General features: G+C 45.9%; 1 protein-coding gene and 1 long non-coding RNA gene across 8 annotated transcripts in view; both read left to right on the forward strand.

Annotated features, from left to right (window-relative positions):
- The window catches only part of LOC102009884 (chromosome unknown open reading frame, human C16orf62), a 123,164-nt gene that overhangs the window by 17,159 nt on the left and 85,542 nt on the right, over window positions 1–20,463 (forward strand). For 6 of the 7 annotated variants that reach the window (XM_005391112.2, XM_005391113.2, XM_013517710.1 and 3 more), the window contains 3 exons: window positions 4,058–4,134; window positions 6,864–6,992; window positions 13,573–13,657. In XM_005391112.2, coding sequence (XP_005391169.1) covers window positions 4,058–4,134; window positions 6,864–6,992; window positions 13,573–13,657 — 291 coding nt within the window. Of the gene's footprint in view, window positions 1–436; window positions 580–4,057; window positions 4,135–6,863; window positions 6,993–13,572; window positions 13,658–20,463 lie in introns of those variants that run through there. The other variant, XM_013517709.1, reaches the window with a different exon arrangement.
- On the forward strand, window positions 15,727–17,605 carry LOC102009657. Its single transcript, XR_262111.2, has 2 exons — window positions 15,727–15,992; window positions 17,359–17,605. It is a non-coding gene; the product is annotated as an uncharacterized LOC102009657 (long non-coding RNA).

Consider the following 20,463-nt stretch of genomic DNA (forward strand, 5'->3'; position numbering starts at 1 on the left):
TTGATTCTAGCCATGGCATACATTAGCAGCTATTGACCTTCTGCAGAGAGCCACCCTTTCCTCAGCCTTAAGTTGCTGTCTCTGACAGTGTGGGTGCCCTGGTACAAGGGACACACACTCACCATTCTCTGGACATACCTGTTCTCAGTTTCTGCTCATGAGATTCCCAGTCCAGAGCTCTGGTGGCAAGATCCCATGGGAAACTTCTATGTAAATATAGAACACTGGTGCCCACTTGAGATAACCTTGCAGGATGGACCTCTGGAGTTTCTTGCAGAAGCTGCTGGTTGGTCCTGGAGCAACTGATAGTGGCCATACTGCTGTGTCAGATGACTGCAGCTGAGGTCCTTGGGTAGGTGGCTGACATGGCAGTGTGCCCCCATGTGCCCGAATTTCCCCTACTTCTTTGCAGGTTGAGACAGCACAGTAGAAACCAAGAGCATGGAGGTACCTTTGCTACAGATGCGACTTTGACATCAATACAGTACATATTGAGTAAATCATATCATCACATGTCCTGTTATTTGCATCGTTACGGGTATGGAGCAGCAGGAGTACTCACACCCTGCCAGGGGGAATGTAAGACAGCAAGCACTTGTAACATCTTTGCAGTGTTTATCGAATTGGAAGATGAGTGGTGTGGTCTGATGCTTGTGTCTCCCCCAAACCCAGCTCCTAAAGTGATGCTTAGGAGGTGGGGTGAAGACAGACAGACAGTGAAGGCAGACAGTGAAGTCACAAGGGTGGAGCCCTCATGAATAGAATGAGTGCCCTTATGAAAGAGGCCCAAGGGACCTCATTCCTGCCTTCCGCTATGGGGAACACGGCAACAAGGTGCCATCTGTGAGGTAAAAAGTGAGTCCGCTCCAGAGGCTGAATCTGCTCTTGCCTTGGTCTTGAGTTTCCCTGGTTCTAGAATGGTGAGAAATTTGTTTCTGTTGTTTATAAACTACTCAAGTTGTGGTTTAATAAAAGGGGTTAAAATAATGGGCCTGTAATCCCAACACTCTTGGAGCTGGAGACAGAAGGATTGCACATTGGAGCCCAGCTTGGGCAATATAATGAAACCTTGTCTCAGAAAGGCTTGGGAATGTAGCTCAGTGTGAAGGTCTTGGGTTCAGTCCTCAGTCTTGTCTCCCCAGGAAGGGGCAACCCCTTGATCCAGCAATTTTACAACTAGAGATTGATCTACCACTGAGCCATATTCCCATCTGTTTTCATTCTCTTAATCTTGGGGCATGGTCCTACTAAATTGTGCAGGCTGGCTTTCAGCTTGCAGTCCTCCTACCTTTGCATTCCAGGTAGCTGTGTTATAGCTACTTGGGATTAAATTTGTCTCTTTTTTTACTAAGGATTATAGCTGTATACTGTCTCACCCAGCTATAGTTTTATTAAAACATAGCCCTAGTAAGTTGTTTATGTATTTTTCTATGCCTGCTTTTGTGCTACAATGACAGAGCTGAGTAGTTGCAACAGAGTTTATATGATTTGTAAAACCTAAAATATCTGTATCAGTTTTTTTTTTACAAAAAGAGTTTTCCAACCCTGCCCTAGATCCATATTTTAAAATCTAGTCCAAGGATCAGCACGATGCAATGTCCTCACCCAGGAACTCATTAGAAACAGAGATTGTCATCAGGTATAATCCCAGCTATTTAGGGGGCTGAAGAAGGGAGATCACAAGTCCAAGGTGAGCCTAGGCAATTGAGCAAGATATTGTATAAAAAAGAACTGGGGATGTAGTGGTAGGGTACTTGCCCAATAAGTGTGAGTCCCTGAATTCAACCTCCAGTACAGGTGGGAAAAAAGGAAAGAAATTAATACTGTATAGACCCTTTGGCCCTGCTCCAGACCAGCTGGATGACAATCTGCATTTGAGCTTGTTCTTAAGTGATTGATATAAAGCACTGCCCTATAGACATTCAAGTTTGTGTGAATCTAGAGGTGTAGTAACATTGTTAACAACCCAAACAGGAAACAACCCATGTTTACATTGACAGTTGGGTGGAGAAGTAAATTGTGGTAGTCACACGATGGAAAATACTGGGATAAAATGAGTGAGCCAGAGCTGTGTGCCAGAATGTGGGTAAACTTCATGAACCAAAGTTATGGTAAAGGAGAACATCAAGACCCTAGATGACCTAGTAGTGTTTATAAAGGAGTTACAATCACTTGTTAAAATTTCTGTTTATCTACTTTCTATATGTCTTATATTTCAACAGGATGGAAAATGTAGAAACAAAGTAAAATAAGGTATCAGGGGACAATCAGTCCCACCATCTGCCTAGTGAGGGATACGGTAAAAGGATAAAATAAAAAAAGAGACAAATTTAATAATACGTGACATGCGGGCTGGGAGTTCCTTGCCTCAGGATAGGCAGAGACAAAGACATTCCAAGCTAGCCATTATGTATTGGGGGCATACAGTAATTGGAGGGATGATCAGATGACTCAGAGGGCTGTGGTGGTCTTATGCTGATGTGGATCACTTTGGATGACAGAGGGCTGCAGAGGGCTGTGGTGACGTTATGCTGATGAGGATCTTTATGTTGATGAGGATGGTGTGGAGAGATGGCAGGTTAAGGAGTTTGTCCTTTCCCCAAGGTGAAGCTCTATATTTATTACTGCTGGGTTCTCAAGGAACCAAGATGTTTTCAGGTGATGTAACCTTGCCCTGGGATGTCACAGCATCACAGGACCATCACGGCCTCAACTGTGACCAGAGGCACAAGTTGGTGTGCTTGTCAAGGCAGTAGACCTCAGACAAGCCCTAATCACAATTTAATTTTGAAATGACTTTTTCTCCAACAATTTTATAGAATGGTTCTTGACAATAAGCAAATTATTTGGAATCTTCATTACTGTTGTAGTTATTGCTAAGTACATTATTTCACCATGCAGTGAGCTGATCAAACTTCTGAGTCTGCACCAGAGCTGAGAAATGAGTGCTATAAAAGAATAAATTCCATTTCCAAAGAGTAGGTTTGTGTATTAGTCAGCCTGTCATCACTGACAAAGTGCCTGAGAGAATCACTTTAAAAGGAGAAAAGTTGTATTTTGGTTCATAGTTTCAAGGGGTTCAGTCCATAGTCAATTTGCTCATCCTAATCTTAGGGCCTCTGATGGCTCAGTAGTTCATGGTGGGCAAAAGAGTAGAAGAGGCCTGTTCATCTCAGGGTGGCAGGAAGCAGAAGAAGAAAGGTGAGGTCCTCTGTTGTTCCCTTGAGGACACATCCCACAATGACCTGCCTTCTTTTCATGAGGCCCTACTATCTCCCAATAGCACTGGAGTGAGCACCAGTCCTTTAACACCAGGACCTTTGGGGACATTCAAGATCCAAACTATCAGTGTGATAGAGAGGAATGAGCAGTCACTGTCAGCCACATGGACTTCAGAGCAGGAATGGAAGTCCCATGCAGATGGGGAAAGAGTTCTAAAGGAGGTGGCCCCAGAGGGCAGTGGCCAGCTGGACAGGTCACCTTGCCCTCTGGCTGGCCCACAGGCTGGATTCCTTTTTCTCTGTCCACCTGTCCCTCCTGATAGCCAGAGTGTGTTGACAGATGCTGGAATGAAACACAGTAAGTCCTGTTTGCTTGAAGAGAGGGCTTTGAAGCCCCAGTCCACGTGTGGGCAGACAGTGAAGTCGTTGTTTTTGTTAGTGTAGGGGAGTGTGAGGGCCGGACAATTCTGCACTGAGTACCAGCCTGAGAGGGCTTTGTTGATGACAAACAATTAAACGGCTGGACTTCTGGCATCGTTATCTGGACTGCCTTTCTTCATGAGTAAACAGACGTAGAGTGCAATTTCATAGCATCGCCAGTGGCAGTTCACCTTTTCTAGGCAGCCCACTGTGTCCCCAGGACAGCTGCCAGGTGGAAGATATTTCTGATCTAACTTAGATTACAAAAGGAAGTCACATACCAAAAATCTCAGTTTTCTGTAATAAAATGGTTTCCTGCTATCTTCATGATGAAGTATAAAAGGAAAGATGCCTTCTGTGCAGGGTATTAATGCAAGAGAAAAGCCGTCTCTGTGACAGAAATCTGTTCTGTTTAGGCAGAGTTGGGACTGCCAGTTCTGCAATGTCAGAGAAGGTCCGGACCCGGTTGGAGGAGCTGGATGACTTTGAGGAGGTGAGCGGGTTGCCTCTGGAGCACAGGCTGGGGGCCTCACCACTCCATCTGCCCTGCTGAGGGAGACGTGTCGGTGGCTGCTCTTTGATTAAGTCTCAGGCGGCACTGCTGTGGCCTCCTGAGGCCCTAGTTCAATCTGAGGAAAAATACCAGCAGCACACTTGGCTGAGCACGTGGGAACCTGCCTTGGGTGGTTGTCTGGAGGCATCTTTTGTCTTTGTGATGCCTGAACAGTCTCAGGCTGTCTGGGGACAGTGTCAGACAGTGAAAACCAGCTGGAGTCCCTCCCAGGAAGCAGCCTGATGGAGTACAAAGACTGCATCGTGCCATAGGGTTTGCACCTGGCCAGTCCGCTGGCTGCTGAGGCCCTCAGGAGTCTGCTAATCAGCCTGCCTATGCTTTGAAAAACTGACAAAGTGTGCCTGGGTCCTCACAACTGTATTTGCAGATCTGTAGTGCCTCTGGAAGCATTCCAGCTGACAAAGGTGGGCCCACAGTCTTGCAGTGGACCAGGGAAGACTAGGGCCACAGTCCTCTCTCTCCTGATGTACATGTGAACGATACTATGTGCTGGCCTTTGGACCCAGGCGATGCAGGTTTTCTGCCATGTCCTTTAGAAAGACAGCATGGCATGGTGGCTACCACATTATACTCTAGTCACACTCCTGGATTTGAATCCCATATCTGCAATTTAGAAATTCTGTGACTTTGAACCGGAGTTTTACTGCTCTGGGCCTCAGTTTATTTATCTCTAATGTGGAGATGAAGAGTACCTAGCCATAGGACTGTCATGGGTTCAATGAATTAACACAGGTGAAGGGCTTGGAATGGTACCCAGCATGAGACATGTGCTCTGTGTGTATTAGCTGCTGTCAGTATAGTTATCCTGAGTCTAGTGGCCAGGACTGGACTCCTACTATCAGGATGGCCTTGGGTGTCTACTTTTCTGTAACTTTATTTCTTCTTTGAAATAGGATAAAGAGCTTGGGGTGGGGGTGCATGCCTACATCCCAATGTGCGCAACTTAGCAAGACCCTGTCTCAAATAAACAAAACAAAAAGCCCAAACAGACAAGCAAACAAACAAAACTGGGTCTGTAGCTCTGCATGAAGTCTTTGGGTTCACTCCCTAGTACTGTTAAAAAAACAAATGGGGGTAAAGAACAGTTGTGTGGGTTAAATTAGCGGGTTATGAAAACCAGAAAGGGCCATTTGATGGCAGTTGCCATTGCCCCACCTGCTGGGACATGCAGGGTCCTCCCAGCTCTGGGACAGAGCTATTGGGTGCTTAGCAGAGTCCACTAGTCCTATAGTTTATTTGCCAGTGCAAACATGGCATATTTTGAATGGGGGTATGAGAAAGCTTCAATCTGCACATTATTATCCCACCAGTCAGGAGCTTGCTGAGGGCATCAGCCAAAGCTCTTTAGTCTTAGGGTATCTGAAAATCAGCGGAACTGACCTCCACTGAAAGTGAGAAGGAACGAGGGCTACCTTCCTGACCCCAAGGGTAGCGTGACCTGGAGCCAGGAACTGTAGTGTTACCCAGAAGCATGGCACAGTCCTCTGTCCCTCAGTTCCACGTAACCTCTTGTTGCTCATTTCCTCTCTAGTTCTTCATTTTTCTCCTGCAGACTAGTCTTGCTACTTCCTGCTCACACAGCAGCAGCTGTTCCAGGGCTCCCCAGTTAGTAGGCGTATCAGTAAGGGTGAGGCTAGGTCATGCTGTAGTAAGGACTAGGCCTCTGCATGTCAGTGGTTGTATATAACAGAAGTTCATTTCTTGCTCTTGGTGCACACAGTGTAGGGACAGACACAACACTGTCTCACAGTGCTGCCATCTCATTACTTGGTTTCCACTGTTGTCACAGCTAGGGCTGAAGAGAGTGTGGATTTTCACTGCCTCACCCTGGAGGTACACAAGCTACTGGGCCAACAGTCCATTCACCAAACCAGCTGCCTGGCTCCTCTATTGCCTAGAGGCCGGGGGTCCCTGCCTCACAGTTCAGGTGATCCATTTGGATCAGTCCAAATTCCCCAAACCTTCTACTTTTAGGGCTTTTGAAAGAGCCCTTGCCTTTGGATTACATGATAGGTGCATTAGGAGAGGGCTTGGCACCCGCTCTCACCCTGTGTGTAGTGACACGAGTCGTGAGAATAGCTGCAGCTGTCCCTGAACTCCTGAGCTCAGGCAGTTCTGTGACCACTGCCTCCCAAGAAGTTGGGGCTGTGGGTGGCACCACCATGGCTGGCTCTTCACAAGTATCTATCTTAGTCTGTGCTGCTCATGGCTTCCTCCCTTGGTACCAGAAGCTCTACTAGTGTGGAAAGACTAAGCATCTTTTTGCCTGAGCAACCAGTTATCTTTGTGTCTTGCTATGTTGTGCACAGCCAGCGCCAGTCGCAGTGTGCTGAATGATGTGAGCCCTGTCCCCATGTGCAGAGGAACTTTGGGGGACAGTACTGTCCTGTGTGGCAGAGCTGTGTTGACCTGGCTCTGACTTGCCCCCAAGACCAGTCTCTTAGCCCCATGTTCTGCCGTTTCAGTCAGAAACCCACAGAGCCTCTGATTGTAGGACAGTATTATCAGTTCTGGTGGGGAGACCAGGGGCCTTTAGAGGCCAAAGCGTGGCCGGTACCCAGGTACTGTGACTGAACCAGATGATAAATATGCTGGACACTGTTTTTCCTTTTCCTTCAGTGCTCTCACCTTCTGCCTTCCGCCCACAGGGATCCCAAAAGGAGCTGTTAAACTTGACTCAGCAGGATTATGTGAACCGCATAGAGGAGCTCAACCAGTCGCTCAAGGACGCATGGGCCTCAGACCAGAAAGTGAAGGCTCTGAAAATTGTCATTCAGGTCAGGCCTGGAGTGTGCTCCCTCCCTCCCCCTGCCCTAAATTTCCTACGTAAAACTCCTTAATTTGGATTTTCAGAGGCCTTCAGGGTTTTACCCTCATTTATCATCTCTCCCATTTTCACATACTTCCTCCGAAAGACCTTGCCTCTGAATTTTGTTTTTATGGCATGGCTAATCCCACGGCTGCTATGTGCAGTTGTATAAGTTGCACGCTGTGCAGTTTCAGGAAGCTCTCAACCCTCATTGCAGAATTAATTATACCCCCTGGGCTGTGCAGTCTATTGGCTGACACTGCTGACATATTTATGATTTGTACACCCTTAAGACTGAGCAACCCTGTCTGGTTTCCATAGTTTGTTGTCTTTGGGATTAATGGCATGTGTCTCTGATGTGTGCATTTTTAAGACATAATCTGCGTGATTATGTGATAGGGAAAACATGTTTGTGGTGTCAGGAGAAGGACTTTCCCTAGGTCTCTTTTGATGTATTTATTGATCTGCTGACACCTCGTGGATCACAAGAACAAGTCCTGTAAAGAAAACAGCTTACCTTGTGATTGTGATTTGGCCCTGAAGATCATTATGTCTTGGCAGAACACGCTCAGAAGTACCCTGTCCAAGGAGTAATACATGCATTACCATTTTCACACTAAATCTACAGGATTTCTGAGTGGCCATTATAGTTCAGATAGACCGACCTCATGCTCATCTGATGCCGTAATAATGTCACATTCGCCTTCTCACCTGTTTCTTGTGAGAGACTTCAAGGAGAGTTTGGGAGTCTTTGCTCTGAACACTTGAAATATTTGAAGATGCCTTCTTGTACAGTGGGTATGATTTTTTTAGTTTCATGGTGGAAGGTGAAGCCAAGCCCATTTCTTTGCAGTCCCTGCTGTTCATTTACTAAGTAAACCCCAGAAGACCTTCCTGTCATCTTGTCTGCCCGCCGGTGCAGCCTGATGACCCTGCAGGGGGCAGCTCTTCACACTGACAGGTGCAGCTGCAAAGTGTGTTTATTGGCAGCATCTCTCTGTAGAGAGTTGGGGCAGGGAGCTGTGACTTTAGAGGTTAACATCTGTAGAGATTTGAGTCATGTCCTCTCAAACAAAATAATCATGAGTGTTTAATTGACTCTACATCTGGCTAATAGTAATAATTCTGTAAGACACAATCAAGATGCAGAATATGAGGAAGAAGCCTAGTGTACCTTATGTGCTTTGTAGCAAAGTTTTTTTTTTTTTTGTGGGGAGAGTGTGTCAGCTTTGTTCAGGTATATTTTACATATCAAAAAGTCCACCCAAGGTCTGGGGTGTGACTCAGTCTGGAAGGCTTAAGGCCTTGGGTTCCATCCCCAGCACAAGACAATAAACAAAAAAGGTCCATTGTATATATGGACCTTAGTATATATTTCAGTGATTTTTTTTTTTTTTTAGTAAATCAGTAGAATTGTGTGACCACCACACGCACACTTATTTGAGAATATTTTTATACCTCCCTAATTCTCTCAAGCCTGTTTGCAGTCAGTCACACCTTACTGCTACCTCAGCACGAAAAAAACAGAGACCTGCTTTCTGACTGTAACTCTGCCATTCCTGTATGGACATTTTGTATATCATTTGTTATGTACTGTGGTGCCTTGGTTCACAAACATATTGTTCTACATTTTGGAAGAGACAGCCATGTTTGTGTTTGTGTGGGAAGGGTAGCTGTGGTCCTGTGTGTCACTTGATGAAGAGTTTGTAAACGAAAACAAAATTTTCCCAAATGCTTCTGTTTGTGAACTGAATTGTTTGCAAACAGAGCATTCATGAATTCAGGTACTGCTGTACCGTGTTCTTTGGTATCTGGCTTCTACTTAGCGTAATGTTTTTGGGGTTCATTCACGCTGTATCATGTAGTGATGCTTTATTCCTTTTTTCCTGCTGGATACTATTCCATTGTATAGATAATCACATTTTGTGTGTCCATGAGCAAGTTGGTGGAAGGTGAAGCCAAGCCCATTTCTTTGCAGTCCCTGCTGTTCATTTACTAAGTAAACCCCAGAAGATCTTCTATTTGGTGGTTTTCACTTTGTGGCTGTTGTAAGTAATGCTGCTGTGAATATCTTGTATACCAATCTTGGTGGGGACTTAGTTTTTATTTCTCTGGAGTAAATACCTAAGATTTGCTGAGTCACCTAGTAAGCCCATATTTAACTTGTTGAGAAATTGCCAAACTGCCCTCCAAAAGCTACACAGTTTCCATTCTCCCCGGCAGTGTGTGAGGGTGCCGGTTCCTCCTCATCTCCAGCACCCTCATCACGCATTTATGTACATTGAATGAGGGCTTGTGATGTGAAGCAGTATCTCACTGTTGTTCTAATTTGCATAGCTCTAATAATGGTGTTGAACATGTTATATATTTATTGGCCAGTGTGTATCATCTTTAGTTTAATGTCTAAGTACTTTTGTTCTTCTTTTTTGAAGTTATTTTGCTTATTCTGGGTCTTGCGTATTTCTTTATGAGTCTTAGGATCAGCTTGTCAATTTCCGTAAAAACTAAAAGCAGCAACAAGAAAAACGCCCTGGGCTTTTGAGAGGGATTGTATTCATCATGAAACAGTCTTTTAGGGTGTGTAAATTATGCCATCTGTGGATGGGCATCTGGCTCTGCCTTTGGCATTTGTATTATTATGAGCAACATTGCTGGGTGCACACCTGGGCACATCCGCCGGTGCCCACATGATACTTGACCAGGTGAAGAATGTACCTGGGTGAGGACTTGCTTGGTGACAGCTGGGTGCTGCTTCAGCTTTCGCAGATCATGAAGCTGTTTCCCATCGGTGGGCCAGAATGCCATCATTCTCCCAAGTAGCAGCAGAGTGTGAGAATCTCCTGTTCAGCATTCTGCCACCATCCCACGTGAGGTGTGAGCAGACTGTTTTCATTTTTCCAATGAAAAATGAAAGGCGGCAGTAAAGAAAGTTTTAATTGTAGTTTTTTTTTTTTTTTTTTGGTTTTGTCTTTTTGAGATAAGGTTTTGCTATGCAGTTTGGGCCAGCCTCAAACTCACAGTGCTCCTGTACCCTCAGCCTACCAAGTGCTAGGATTATAGATGTGCACTTTATTGTAGTTTTAAATTGTAGTTCCCCAGATACTAATAAAATTGAGCTTTGGTTTGTTCTGTGTTTTTGAGACAGGGTCTCACTATGTAGCCCAGGCTGACCTTGAACTTTCAGCAGTCCTCCTGCCTCATCCCTGCCTCAGCCACCCGTGTTGGGATTATAGGCGCGCACCACCATGCCCATAAATTGAGCACTTTGTCACATGCTTATGTGCCATTGAGGTTTCCTTTTCTGTAAAATGTCTTTTGTTGATTTCTTGTGCCAATTACGTTATTTATATTTTTTTCCTGTGGGTTTTACAATTTTTTTCGTACATTCTAAGTAATAATGGTCCTCCTTCTGTGCCTCTTAGCTACAGGTCATCTCTTAATTAATTCATTTGTTCTGCTTACTGAAGTGTCTTTTTAAAAATCTTAGTTTTATTTATTGATTTATTTTTGTCTTTTTTTGAGACATGGTCTCGCTACGCAGTTCAGGCTGGCCTTGAGCTTGCTTTGTAGCCCAGGCTGGTCTCAAACTCACAGCAGTCCTCCTGCCTCAGTCTCCTGAGTGCTGGGATTACAGGCATGTGCCACCCACACCTGGCAAAAATCTCAATTTTAGAAACTTACTATTCTGAAATATTAGAATACTGCTAATTTCCTCATTCATTGGAAACAAATAGAAAACATCTTTTCAGGGTTTTCCTACCAATGTTAGTAAGTTAGTAAGTTTAATAACCTGTATTTCAGGCAGAGAAATGTATCAGTTGTTTGGGAAATGTTTATTGCATATTGTACTTCACTTGGAGAATTAAAAAGTGCCAGTGTCCAAGCTGTACCCCAGACCAGTTTAATCAGAATTTCTAGAGGGGTTGGGGGTAGGATTCTGGCACATTATTTTCAGTGTTCCATAGAGGACTCTGAATTGAGAACGTCGGTTGTAGAATACTTACGCCATAGAGTGTGTGGGTGATGGATAACACCAACCCTGTGTCTGCAGGCTTTATTTTTGTTCAGCAATGACCTGGTGACGGCTGCGTGCTACTTCAGCTTTCCCGGATCATAAAGCTGTTTCCCATTGCCGGGCCAGCACGCTGTCACTCTCCCTAATAGCAGCAGAGTGTGAGAATCTTGTTACGGTACCCATTGCCCTTGTTACAGTACCAATCTCCTGATGCCTTGGCTGCAGATTTTGACCAGTAGATTTTGTGAGGAGCAGCAAATTTGTACTTTTCATACTTCAAGGTACCTGGTTCTTAAACAGGTAAGTTAGGAAGTAGCACCAAAGCTTTAAAAGCTGTGGCATCTTCAGAATAGTGATTTTTAACACATTCACAGAGGGGCATAATTCATTGTTGTGGGGCTTGAAGCACAGGTGGTTACATATATGAGTGTGCCATCAGGTGCCATAAACGTGAATAGATCCATTTATACCACCAGTGGTACAAGCTGCCTGATGGGACAGTTACCGAGAACCATCAGCTATTCATGCTGGAGGGAATGTATTAAAAGGTAACTTCAGTTTAAAAAGTTATTACGGCCAAGTGTGGTGGCGCACACCTGTAATCCCAGCATTGGGGAGGCTGAGGCAGGAGGATCGTTGTGAGTTTGAGACCAGCCTGGGCAAGAAAGTGAGCTCAAGGCCACAGTCTTTACGATCCGCTGAACTGCATAGTGAGAACCTGTCTCAAAAAAAAAAAAAAAAAGAAATTATTATGGCTTTAACTTTGGATTAAAGAAACTTTAGTTCCTGTTATACTTCATAAAATACATGTTCTATGGTACCAGCTTGGGAGAAAAATCAGCACACAGATGTTTGTGAAGTCTGTTCGAAATCTTCTGCTTTACTTCTGTGTGTCTCTTTGCCTGTGGATGGTTGGTCTTCTCCAAGAGACTTGAAAACCAGGTTCTGGGTAGGATCTCCAAGATGTCATGTCCCTAGGAATCTAGTGCTGTGTATTATAAACAGTCTCTACAATTCAGAGTTTGTTTGCTTTTTCTTCCAGCTCTCAAGTCTCCTGGGGCAATTGTTGAAGTTGGAACTCTCATAAAGAGTTTAGGAAAAAGATCACCAAGCAGGGAGTCAGGCAATAGAATTCCCCATACATCCAAGTGCCATGTTTCGTGTCAGCGCTGTTGTTTTAACAGCTTACACCCCCGTTCCACCCATAGCATCTGGCTTGTAGGAGAATGTTTCATAAGTCAAACATGCTGTTTACTTTTAAGCATTTTATGCTTAGGAAAGACTTGGTGATTCTAACAATTTAGATATTGAGTAACAACACTGAAGTGGAAACACATGTCAGCCTATTGCTTGACCTGGTCAATCTTCTAACATTCTCTGCATGTTGGAAATGCATATTAAAGGACTTTTCTAAATGTGCAGAAAGTTTTTTATTTTTAAATTTTATTTGCTTATTTATTTGAGACAGGATCTTACTTGTAGCCTAAGCTGGCCTCCAACTCATGATCCTCTTGCCTCACTCTCTGAGTGCTGGGATTACATGCATTTACCACCACACCTGGCTAAGTATTTTATTTTTGTGTGACATTTTCCAATCTGAAGACCAACTGTTGGGATGATAAAACAGAAGAAAGTTATTTGGTTTCTTATCCTGACTATGGGATTTGTAAAGACTTTCAGGCCATTAAATTTAGTTCTTCTGAGTAGAAATAGCTTTTTTAAAAGAGTTGACATGTGGCTCAATGCAGAGGCCCTGTGTTCCATCTCCATTTCTGAAAAAAAAAATCATGAATGTGTCAGCAGCCTTTTGGCACCAGTGAGAGCGTAGGGACTATGCGATGCAGTCAGAGCTGGACCACTTCCAGCACTGAAGATCATAGTTCCAGAGAAACACATCCTCTTGAAGCTTGGCATGTTGCCCTGGAGAGGGAAATTAGGGAGTAAGTTTAAATAGTTGCTGTAAGTTTGAGAAGGCTTGGGTAATTAGTTCTATGAAAAGAGCATATAAGAATGCTAGCTGGGCGTGGTGGCGCATGCCTGTAGTCCCAGCACGCGTGGAGACTAAAGCAGGAGAATCACAAGTTTCAGTGCAGACTGGGCAATTTAGTGAGACCCTGTCTCAAAATTAAAAAAAAAAAGAAAAGAAAAAAAAGGAACCGAAACCATACTGAAATAAACCAGAGGAAGCCAGGGTGGAAAACAGAATAAAGATTGGTCAGATGAGAGCACTGTGCTGCAGACATGAGTACTGATCCTTGTTCCTCAAGGAGAACCCTTTGGATAAGACTTCTTTGGTCCTCTGGCCTTCCTGGAGCAAGGCTTTCCAGAACCTTCCTTAAGAGGCGCTGTGTGAGGAGTCTGGGTTCTTTTGTCAGAAGCACAGTGGTTTGGCTTATTGCATCCCCCTTGCCTAGCACAAGGTTTGGCAAAGACAGTGAGCATCTTGTTTATAGAAATGATTAATTTTCCAGGTCTGGAGGATCCCAACAAAGTCAGACATGGCACATTGAATTTTCTTTTCTCCTCTTCCTAGTGCTCAAAGCTTCTTTCAGACACAAGTGTTATTCAGTTCTACCCAAGCAAATTTGTCCTCATCACCGACATACTTGATACATTTGGTAAGTACTATGTTCATCTTACATCTAGGAAATGTGTTTGTGTTTTCAGGAATTGGGTGTTAGAGTTGCTTTAAAGTAAGGTTCTGCAGTGATTTGAGTAAGGAGGTAAATTGTGAGGGGGACCAAATCATGCCTTGTGCCTGTTAATAGGGATACTACGGTTTCATACCTTTTTTTTTTAATGAATGTATTATGTATATTAAGTATCCTGTATGTATGTACATAAATACAGTAATTATACATATTTATACAGCATGAGATTTCAGTATATGTATGCAGTGTGTAATGATTAGATCAGGATAATGGCACATCTGTCATCTCAGGCATTTCTCATTTCTTTGGGTTGGAAACATTCAAAATCCTACTAACTGTTTTCAAATATTCAGTTAATTGCTTTCTTTTTTTTTTTTTTTTTTGGTTTTTTCTCCGGTACTGGGAACCGAACTCAGACCTCGCGCTTGCCAGGCAGGCGCTTTTGCCGCTGAGCTAAATCCCCAGCCCCAGTTAATTGCTTTCAACTGTGTAGTTGCCCTGTGGTATGATAGAACATTAGACGTTTTTTCTCCTGTCTGCAAGGCATGTTTTTTTTGAATGAAAGAATCTTTTTTTTTTTCTTTGGTACCGGGAATCAAACTCAGGACCTTGCACTTGCCAGGTAGGTGCTATGCTGCTGAGCTATATCTCTGGCCCTTTTTTGTTTTTTTTTTTGAGACAGAGTCTTGCTATGTCATTCAGGCCAGCCTTGAAGTCACTGTGTGGGCCAGGCTCGCTTGAAACTTGTGGCGATCCTCTTGCCTCTGCCTCCTGAGTGCTGTGACTGCAGGTGTGCATGATCTCGCCTGGCCTGAAAGAAAGAACCTTGTGTACTGTTTTCTCCAGGCTTCACATAGGTAGATGAAGTGAATGAACAAAGGGGAGCAAACTGGGAAGCAGAAGTCCTGTCTCAGCCAGCTGTTGTCCATGTCCTCCACAGGGCCATCCAAACCTTATATTGTTCAGGACTGAAACTGCAAGGCAGCTTTTTGTTACCATAACAAAATACCTGAGATAATCAATTGACAAGGAGAAAAGGTTTATTTGAACTTACAGGTTTGGAGGCTCAGGTCTGTGATCTTGTGGATGCATTGTTTTTGGGCCTGTGATGAGGCAGGCCTGCATAGTGGCATCATGTGGTAAAATGGATCAGCTTACCTCATGGCCAAGAAGCAAGAGTGAGGAGTGGGCCAGTGTCCCTCAGCCCCTTTAGGAGAACATCCACAGTGGCCTAAAGACCTCCCAGTAGTCCCTGCCTCCTAGTAGCACCACACTGTAGACCAAGATCCAGCTTATACCACTGAACTTGGCAGCTCGTCCCAGCCCTTTCCCTGCCCCACAGGCTTCCTATCTCAGGGTTGGCACCCCGTGGTCCCGCTGCCGAAGCTGGAAATAGTGGCCCCCATTGTTAGCATCTTCCTCCTCACCAGTCCCCTGCTGTCCAGATGGTGCCCATAGCTCCCCCGAGGTCCTCCTGCATCCTCAAGGCCGCCCCGAGTCCCATAGTCCATGCTCAGGCAAAGTGATCTTTTGGAGCCCAGTAGAATGGAAGAGCAGGAGGCTGCCTAGTAGTAGTAGCACTGGTTGGGATAGAGCATCCTGCTGTTAGTGGTTTGCCAACCAGGTGACCCCTAAGTTATATGTGGTGTACAGAATAAAGGTGGCCCAGAAGAAATGGAGAGTGATGTTGTCTTGTGAGTGCTGAACACATAGAAGCTCAAAAGCAGGGGCATTTGCTGTCTCACTGAGCATGAGCCTGGGGGCTCCCAGCCCAGAAATCTTGTCTATAATTCCTGGAAAGATCAGATGTGACAGAAAACACAAAGTCAGTTCTGCACATCCCAGGTCTGTCCCTGAGACCGGGAGCCTGAGTGTATTAGTGAAACAAGTGACAGAAAACCTAACCAAACTGGGAAAGAGGGGTATTTGTTGGCTTATGCTGAAAAGACCTGGGGTAGTTTCTGGCTTCAGGTACACCTGGATGCAGGAACTCAGTGTCATCAGGACCTTGTCTTTTTGTAGTATTTGCCCTTGGGTTAGATTTGTTTCCAAGCTTCACCAGGTCCACTCTGCTTCAATCAGCTTTGCTGCATGTGGTTCCAGGGTAAGGAGAGCTGCTTTCTCCAAACACTCCACCCACGGTCCTGGAATTCATCACAGCAACCAGACTTGGATCCCATGTCAGGCTGTGAGCCACCCGTGGTGTCTGGGGATGAAATGTGCTGATTCCCCAGGCCAAGCTCCCCCAGAAAGAAAAGAGGTGATGCCAGCCCTTGAAAAAAGGAGAACAGACGCTAAGTGGGTAAGGAGGAGAGGTTCAGGTCACACAGAGGTGGCATCAGGTGCTCTGCTGAGCTTTGGGGGTGGATCAGCAGGGAGGAGAGATGCAAACCCCTCCCTTTGTGGCGTTTATGTTCCAATAAGATGGAGAACTAGGAGAAAGAGAATACTCTTTCCCACTTTGTGTCAGGCAGTGATCAGTGCTCTGAGGAAAAACCAAACAGAACCAGGGAAGGAGGACTGGGCTGGGTTGGGAGTGGCTGTGACTAAGCAGGGGGGCCAGGGGAGGCCTTGCTGGGGAGCGATGTGAGCAGTGTGTGAAAGAGGCGAGAGGGAGCCAGAGCTCTAGGGTGGGAGGCCAGGGGCCGGTGAGGCTGAGGAGCAGCTGGTACTGTGGGGCAGGAGCATGCCTGCTGGGCCTGGGGAGCCATGAGGAAACCAAGGTGGCTGGAGTGGAATGAGCAGGAGGAGAAGGCAGAACCGAGATGGCCAGTGGTCATGGTGAGCCACGTGGGTCCCAGGAGGACATGGGGTTTGACTGAGGGTGTGAGGTCCCCAGAGGATGTGAGCCACTGAGGGACGCAGTCCACTTTGGGTTTTACCAGGCTCCCTCTGGCTGTTGGCTGAGTAAATTTTAGGTGTAGGCTGGTGTGGAGTCTGCCCAGGGGGCTGTGGTGGCTCTTCTGGTGCCAGGCAAGGATGGTGTGGCCCGGGGGAGGCAGTGAGGATGGGGAGGAGCGACACAGAATGGCCGGCTGCTTGAGGCTTGCAGGACAGGTGCCAGCGTGTACACCTCTCAGCCCCCGCTTGTCCCCGAGCTCAGCTTCCACCCAGGGAGCGAGTCCTGAAGTCGGGGAGCAAGGTCCTGCCAGTGCAGGGCTCTCCTAGCAGCACTTCCTTCTGGTCTCTTTTGCTGGCCTTCTTCGTGTGAGTCAGCATTTCTGGGTGAGACCAACTCCTAACAGCCCTGGCAGATGTTCACCTTCAGATGCAAGGAATTCAGGTGGCCGCCGTTGCGGCCAGTGCCACATCCCAGCGAGCTGAGATATGGGCAGTGCTGCTGTGCTAGTGAGTAGCTGGCCTGCAAGTTGGGGCAATAGCAATAAGCTCTCAGCGAATGCTCTTCCAGGGGTTAGGTTATGGAGTCTGCTGCACAGCTCGGAGGTAGAGTCTGTTATTGTCACCATTTTATAGGTGGAGAATCTGAGGCACAGGGAAGCAGGTAGCTCATCCAAGGTTTCCAGCGTTGTGAGTGGCTGAGCTGGGACTCATTTGGGGCCCTCTACAGTCAAAGATCCTACATCTTTTCCCTCATACATTGCTTATGTGGGCAGTTTTGCACACAAGGAAAATTACTGATTCAGATACTGTTGGATTTTCACCCTTAGGAGTTCATCTTATTTGTAAATAGCAAGAGATGGGAAACAACCCAAGTGGCCATCAGTAGGGGAACAGTGAAATAAATCATGACACATCTCTGCAGCGGAGTGCCCAGTGCTCTAAGGAAGAAGGAGGCTGTGCTTGTGTTCCTGAAGGAAGATCCCCGGGGGTATTCTGAAGTGAAACAGCTAAGGTTCAGGAGCTCTACGGAGTAGTGTGTTGCTTTTTATGTAAGAAATAAAAAATTAGAATGTGTGTTCCTCCTGTTCTCTTGGGTGTGCCAAAGACACGGAGGATACCCAAGCAACTAGTGCAGCTGGTCACTGAGAGATGGTGAAAAGACAGGGAGTGTCACTCAGCACTGGCTGCATTTTGAGCTGTAGGGATGCTTTACCTCTTCAGAACCTGTGTGCAAGATCCCCATCCTTCCTGTCCACTTGACACTGGCCTTTCATGTCTTGGATCTGTCATGAGTGCTATTCCTCGGGTCCCTTGAGGCAGCCCCCATCAGCAGGTGCTCAAGGAGACTTTGTGTGCTTCAGGGCCCATGCAGTTACATTCTTTTAAGAACAGAAGTGGAATGTACCTTTCTTGGGTGGCAGTCCCATGGCCTGTGTCAGTCTTTCACATGTTATCCTTTATGCTCCATAAGATGATGCCACTTGGTGCAGGGCAGGTGCCTCATGGTTGCTAATGTGATTGGCAGAGGTAGGAGCATCTTGTGCAGGGAGGTGGGACACAGCCCACCAACGTGGGTTCCAGAGATAATGCATGCACAGGGGAAGACGCATGGCTGTCTTTTTTTATTGGGGTCTCATGAGAGACCATAGGCACAGGCAGGCTTCTGGCTTCCCCACCTCTCCTTCTTCAGGTTCTGTACATTTGAGCTGGTTTTTCCACCTATAAGATGGGGTTATCATAGACCAGAGGTGGCAAATCTATTATACATGTGCCACAGCAGGCTGTCTGTATCACTGAAAGCTCTAAGAGGTTCACTGTCTCTGCCATAGACCCTGCCTTTGGGGGTTTCTAGAGAGAATTAGAGTATGTAGGAAGCCCGTAGTGTTTGCCTTCTTTGGAGAGTTTGTTGGCCTAATTTGTAGTAAATTGAAATGGTATCTAGCACAAAGTGAGCACTCAGAAAATGCTGGTTGTTGCCTCTGTTGTTTTAAAATCTACTGCTCCTAGTGTAATGATGAACCTTTCAGAGCTTTCCATCAACAACTTGCTGTGGCACATGTGCCATAGGTTTGCCACCACTGCCTTAGTGTATAAAGAAATAAATCAGGAGCTGGGAGAGAGGTGCACTCCTAGAGTCCTGGCACTTAGGAGGCTGAGGAAGGAGGATTTCAGAGGTTAAGACCAACCTAGGTACATCCCAATCTCTGTATCAAAAAAACCCCAACAAAACAACAACAAAAAAACCAAAAAAACCCCAAAACAAGAAAGGAACTTAAATCTAGGATCAGGTATTATTTCGCAAAACAATTGTCCACTAGTTTTACAAAAGAAAGATAGCTTGCTTGGCCAACAGTAATTTTGTAGAATATGAGGTTGAGCCAGGCATGCTGGTGCCTGTAATCACAACACAACACTCTGGGAAGCTAAGAAAGGAGGATCAAAAGTTTGAGCCCAGCTTGGGCAACTTAACAAATTAGTGAGAGCCTATCTCAAATTTTTTTTTAAAAGCATGTGTATGTATGTGTGTATGTGTGGGTGTGTGTCTGGAAATGTGGCTCTGTATGAAGGTTCTGGTTTTAGTCTCAGCAAGAAAAAATAAGTGAAGGTAAAATATAAAAATTGTGTTTGTAAAGCTCGTTTTAGTGACACAGCAAGCTTTTGTGTAGGAAGTAAGGAGTTTCGTGCTCAGTCTGCCCTGTGCACCGTAGGAGTCAAGAAGCTTTGCAGCTGTCAGCAGCCTTGCTGCGTAATGGGTGAGGCGAATCCCATGCAGCCCTGATGCCAGAGCTCCCACTGAACCAGGGAGGCTGTGCCCTGCACCAGGTGTGTCTGTGGCATGGCTGTGGCATGGCCATGGCATGGCTGCTTCCCCGGTGATGAAAGCACAGCCTGACAGGATGAAGGCAGGTGAAGCAGGAACTGGGGCTCACTCTAAGGCTCCCACAGCATCAGCTGGAGCCCGTGGTGTAGTGCTCGGCTTCTCATCCATGGCTGCACATTGGGCTCTCCTGGGAACCTTTACAAACTCTCCCAAGGTCCCAGCTGCATCCTGTCCTAACCTCTAAGGAGGTACGTGGACATCTGTAACTTTCCAAGAGCCCCACAGACTGTGTGTCTTGGTTACTTTTTTCTCGCTGCTGGGACAAAATAGCTGACGCCCAAAATTAAGGAAGGAAAGGTTTATTTTGCTTACAGTTTGTGGAGGTTTCAATCCATACTTGGCAGATTATAAGGCAGAGTGTCACGTGGCAGAGAGCTGCATCTCAGGGCGGCAGCACAAAGCTAAGCCGCAAGCACACACACCAGGGCGGAATGGGGGAGGAATGCCCCAAGCACTCTTTTCCTCTCCCTTACATATGCAAACTCTCCACTCCCCAGCGGGTGCAGCTCTCACACCCATATTCAAACTCTAATTGCCTACCCCAGGGCCACAGGAGGCTTTGGGGGTACACACAGACATAAACCATAACACTGTGGCTGGGCATCCAGGTCTGAGAAGCATGAGTTTTGGACAAGTTGTTCTCTGGTATCTCCCTCAGTTGGTGGTGCTCATGCTGGAGCATGTACAAAAGTTTCCCAGGAGGGTGATTCAAAACCATATTCTTAGGTCAGACCCTCCATCCAAAAATTCTCCAGTAGTTCTAAGGTGGGCCCAGAAATGTTCCTTTCCAAAAAGTGACATTAGGTGATTGTAATGTGGGTGTCCACCCTGGAGGAAGCGGCACCTCCTAGCTTGGCCTCTTCCTTACTTCATCCTAACACTGTCAGCTCTTGTTGGCATCATTTCATCTCAGGTCCTTGGCCAGACGTGATTTTTACAGCTTCCTCATTTTCAAGGTGTGGTATTCTTTATTTCCCAGAATAATGGGGTTATGAAAAACAACATAAACATTTTTAAATTGAAGGTGATGGGGGGCAGGAAATGAAGAACT

This window comes from Chinchilla lanigera, unplaced genomic scaffold (assembly GCF_000276665.1).
Source record: "Chinchilla lanigera isolate Chin_1 unplaced genomic scaffold, ChiLan1.0 scaffold00041, whole genome shotgun sequence".
Taxonomy (NCBI): domain Eukaryota; kingdom Metazoa; phylum Chordata; class Mammalia; order Rodentia; family Chinchillidae; genus Chinchilla; species Chinchilla lanigera.